This window comes from Condylura cristata, unplaced genomic scaffold (assembly GCF_000260355.1).
Source record: "Condylura cristata isolate star-nosed mole 26May11 unplaced genomic scaffold, ConCri1.0 scaffold00032, whole genome shotgun sequence".
NCBI classification, from domain to species: Eukaryota; Metazoa; Chordata; class Mammalia; order Eulipotyphla; family Talpidae; genus Condylura; species Condylura cristata.
This window is the reverse complement of record NW_004567133.1, coordinates 20,056,578-20,061,229: the sequence shown is the minus strand read 5'-3', so window position 1 is coordinate 20,061,229 and position 4,652 is coordinate 20,056,578. Positions and strand designations below refer to the sequence as shown.

Genomic DNA, 4,652 nt, shown 5'->3' with positions numbered 1-4,652 from the left:
CTCCTCCGTCGAGGCCCCCCAGGGCCGCCCGGCGCACCCAGCTACCTGCCCAGACGCCTGAGCTGTCAGCCCCGGCTGGGCCAGGCCCCAGCGACCAACAGGCAGTCCCAGCGGCTGCCGCCCTGCGGCCCCCTGAAGTCTTCACGCTCAAGGAGAAGGGGTAGGTTGCCCAGGCAACAGGGCTCCAGGATCTGGGGGACACAGCAGGATGTTGAGCTGGGCAGGGCGGAGAGCCTGGCACCTGAAAGCCGGCAGAGAGCACAGCGGCCTCGGCACCCAGGCCGGCCCTGCCCTCTCGGCTGTCCAGCGTGCGTCCTCCGCCCTGGCAGCCGGAGAGCCTGGCGCTCCTTCAGGTCCTTGTCTTCCATGCGGAGCAGACCTCCATGCGGGGTGCCAGGCTGGCACTCTTGACTTCTTGAAGTCGAGAAGGGCTGCCGGCCTCACCCCTGGTCAGGGCCAGAGTCCCCAGAGGCCCCCCTGACCCAGGCCTCCCGGCAGGACCCTGTTGCAGCTACCCACGGCCTTCAGGAAGGCGGCTGCGCAGAACTCCCGGTGAGGTGTCTCACAGCTGGGTGGGCGTGGAGGGGCCGCCAGGGTGGGGAGGAGGCGAAGGCTCGCCACCAGCTGGCTAACAACGTTGGGGGGCGGGGTGCTGTACCCCGAGCGCTCACCCAGCTCGTGCCAGCGCTGTAGGGCTCCCGCAGGTGCCCGGGCCTCTCCACGCTCCATTGGACTCTCACGGCATTCCCAGAGGGGCTGGTGTAAAAGGCCCTCATTGCCCCTGGTCACCCTCTGGCACTCAGCACTCTCCCTCCTGGGCCCGGCCGCTCCCCAACCATCGCCAACCTCTTGAGACCCCGCCCGCCGCTGGGTAACCGGCTCCTGGGCCCCCATGTGCCTCCCCCCAGGCTGTGGGCGCAGCTCCGCTCTACCCAGCCCGGTGACCCTGCAGGTGTCGCTGCCGCCAAGGCGCAGTTCCTCCGGAAGATGCAGGCTGCGGTATCCTTGCGGGGGTTGGGGGTGTCAGGCCTGCGGGGTGGAGGACCATCCAGAAGGGGAGGGCGGGGCCTGGCCACCGTGGAACTTCCCTGACCAGTCCAGTCAGGCCGGCCGGGGCTCAGCGCCGCAGAGGTGGAGGCAGAGGCGGGGCGCCTGTGGAAGGCCTGCTCGCTGCTGAGGCTGCGCGCGAGGGACGAGCTCGCGGCAGGTCAGGGCGGCCAGGGCGCGGCGCGGGAGGTGGGTGCGGGCTGGGCCTGGGACTGGCAGGGACCAGCCCGCCCCGCTTCTGGTGCAGACCCTGCAGACTGGCTGCAGGAGTATCGTGGGCTGCTCGCCCTGGAGGGGCTGCAGGCCCTGGCCGAGCGGTGTCTGCAACGGCTGCAGGAGCTGCGCGCGGGTAAGACGCTGCCTGGGGGTGACGTCGGGGCGGGCGTGGGGTGCGGCAGTCAGAGGTGCGGCAGGGCGGCCGCCACCCCTGGAGGCTTGCGGTGGCCTGAGCTGGCCCGCGGTGTCGTGTCCCCCGCAGCGGTGACGGAGCAGCAGCTGCAGCCGTGGCCCGAGGGGACGCCCTCCGCGACCCCGGCCCCCTGCGGAGGGGGCCCGCAGCTGCTGCTGTACTCGAGCACCAGGGAGCTCCAGGCCCTGGCAGCCCTCCGGCTGCGTGTGGCCGTGCTGGGCCGGCAGGTCCACCTGCAGAAGGTACTTCGCAGGCGCGGCCGGGGAGCCGGGGCGGGCCTCGGGGCTTGGCGGCCCGGCCAGGCCACGGCCGACACCCCGCTCCTCCTCCGCAGGTCCTGATGGCGGAGCTCCTCCCGCTGGCGCGGGCCCGCGAGCCGGGCCCGGGGCTGTGCCGCGCCTTGCACTGCCTGCTCTGTGAGGGGGGCGAGGGCGTCCTCTGCGCCCTGCGGGACCCGCCCGCCCGCTGAGCCGCCGGCGCCGGCAGTGGGTGGCCCTGGCGCTCCCGGAGGCCCCTCGGCCCTTCTCTGGGCTGCAGACCGGGACGCGGAGCTGAGCGGCCTCCGAAGACGACGCAGAGACCCGCTGGCCCCGCCGCCCGCCTTCCTCTGGACTAAAGCTCGCTGGCGACTTCGCACTTCAGGGCTCTAGCAGTTCGAGTCCCCGGGTGGCCTCGGCCAGCGCCGGGCGGCCAGTGGCTGTCGCCCCGGGCGGGGGAGATGCGAGGTGCTGCCTGCTCTGCTGGCTGTGCAGGCCCAGGCCTGCCCGGGAGCTGCGGCCCTGGTGGCGCCCACGCTGGCCCCCCCGGGGCTGGACACTGGCACTGGTCCTGGAGGAGCCGGGGAAGCCTGCCGCGGGGCCTTTCTGGGGGTGGGCACGGCGCGGCCTCGGCCATCGGGCTGTGACCCCTGCAGTCAGACCCGGAAGCCCAGGGGCCACCTTGCACTGAGGGCTGCAGCAGGTGGACAGCTCTGGCTGTTGGCCCAGGGGCGGGATGCCCAAGAGGGACGGGCTGGGCGGACTCACGCTGCTCCTCCAGGGCTCCTGTGCCCATGCTGGGTTCTGCAGCTCCCTGTGCGCCCTGTCCCGGCAGCCCCGCCTCTGGGCCGGCTGAGTGCTTTGGGCAGGCGCCAGCCGCTGCTGCCCTGCTGCGGCTTTCTTGGGGTGGGGGTCTGGGTGGGCCCCTGGGGTCCTACGCGGCCGGGAGCCTGCCTGCCCTATTTTGCGCTAGCCCGGGGGCAGGATGGGGGTGCGGTCCTACCCGGGGCATCACCACAAACCGACCAGTCCACTCGGTAGTGGCGCCCCAGTGCAGGAGCCCACCCAGGGTGCAGCCCCAAGGTCTTTGGCATGTGCGCCCCAGGCCTGCCTGCCCGCCCGCCGCACTCCCCCTTGCAACCCCTCCCTGGCATTGGGCATGGGCCTGGGACCCCTGACCACCGAGCAGTGCCGGGAGCAGCAGGAGCTGAGACCCCTGAGCTTCGTGGGAACCCACCAGTGACTGCCCCTTTCCACCCCTGGCTGGTCTCTGACTGGCTGGGCACACAGGTGGGCATGGGTGCCCGCGGACACTTGGGTGTGCAGGGTGACAGTAGGGCACAGACTCGGGGCGAGACGGCCAGCCAGCCATGCCCGCCGGGCCCCCTGTGGTTGGAAGTCCATCAAGGTATGATCCACTAAATAAAGGTCTGGATGGATGTGAGCGTGCAGGCCTGGCGGTCAGTGAGGAGGACAGCAGGCCTTGGCACAGGCTGAGGCTCAGGTGTTCGCTTTGTGGGGAGGTCCCAGGTCCCTCTCGCCCCCTCAGTCCCTTCGCGCCCTACCCAGATGCTCCTGGCCAGGGTTGGGGGCAGGGTCGGTCTCTCACCATCTGCCAGGCTCTGGGGGTGCAGGTCCCGTCCCTGGGGCAGGCCAGCTCTAGGTGCGCTCAGAAGCAGGCTCAGCCTGCACGCCACCTCCCACCCATTCTGGAAGACACGGGACAGGTCCTCGAGGCGGCCACTGGCAGACTGCCAAGGGGGTGGGCGAGGCTGCCCGGCTTCCCCTGCCCAGAGGTGGCCTGGACCCAAGAAGAGAGTGATGGACTGTCCGTCCCCCACACTCCCCCAGTGGCCAGGTGGTCAGACTCACTTCTGGCAACTAGAAGGGCTTGTCACAGCTGCACCCCGGGGGTCAGCCCATGTGGAGGAAGTGGGGTCTGCAGCGGGAATATGGGAGCTTGGGCGGGTGGCCAGACAGTGCTGGTTCTGAGCCTGAGTCGCCCGGCCGCCCTCAGTCCTGCCCAGCCGGCCACTGCCTGGGCTCATTCTCAGCTGAGGGCAGGCAGGACACCTGCAGCTCCCTGCAGGCGGCCCTCAGGGCTCTGCCCAGAACTAGTCCTTCCGGCCAGGACCACAGCTCTGCAAGGCCACCCCACTTGCCTGCTGCGCCCGGGTCAGGCCGCCTGCTCACTGCCTCATCTCATCCTGGGGGGCTGCTGCCACTCATCCTCGCTAGTCATCCTGATGTCATCTCTGCAGGGCGCTGCAGCTCCACAGCCCAGACACCCACCCACCCCTGCCCACACCGATCCCAGCTTCAGGCCTCAAAGCAGCCCAGGTCGGGGACTGGCCTGTGCTGGGCAACGCCTCGCCCCTCTGGGACACCCGGCGCCTTCACCAAAGGCCTGGCGGGAGGTGCACTGTGCTGTCCAGGACAGCCCTGGCCATCTCTGTGGTCAGCCAGCAGGTGCACTGCCTGGAGGCCGTGACCGCAGCCCAGCTACCAGTCAGGTTCCCCACTGACTGAGGGCGCTGAGCCTAGTGGGCAGCACCCTCCCTGCTGGGCCCCTCTGCACCTAGAGGCGAGGACTCGGGCTGGGCACAGGTGTGCTGCCCGCCTGGGTGGGGTCCAGCGCACCCTTGGCTGGCCCTGGGCAGGAGGGGCTGAGTCTGACCCCTGGCTACGTCCTCTGCCAAGTCCACTTACCAAGCCCCTGGGAAGCCAAGCGGCAGGGCCTGGCACAGGCCGGGAGAGCTGAGCTACACCAAACCTTGTTGCGCCTGGTCCTGCTGACAACAGACCCGCCTGGGGTTGCCCACTGCGGCCTGCGCGCCTCCCTGCTGTCCTCTGTACCCCATAGGCGCGCAGGTGACCACACTCCAGCCTTCACGCCCTGTGGGGCTTGCCTGCAGCACGTGGCCAGGCCCCAGGGGCAG

The 4,652-nt window shown here is 70.7% G+C and overlaps 1 protein-coding gene across 1 annotated transcript; it reads left to right on the top strand.

Annotated features, from left to right (window-relative positions):
- Positions 1–2: 2 nt before the first annotated feature.
- On the top strand, positions 3–3,158 carry LOC101622842 (chromosome unknown open reading frame, human C16orf59; the record flags this gene model as incomplete). The annotated part of the gene is made up of 7 exons (XM_012731688.1): positions 3–160; positions 499–552; positions 909–999; positions 1,102–1,207; positions 1,295–1,396; positions 1,526–1,698; positions 1,791–3,158. Coding segments are annotated over 7 exons (819 nt in total), but the record flags the coding sequence as incomplete, so codon positions are not given.
- Positions 3,159–4,652: the final 1,494 nt, after the last annotated feature.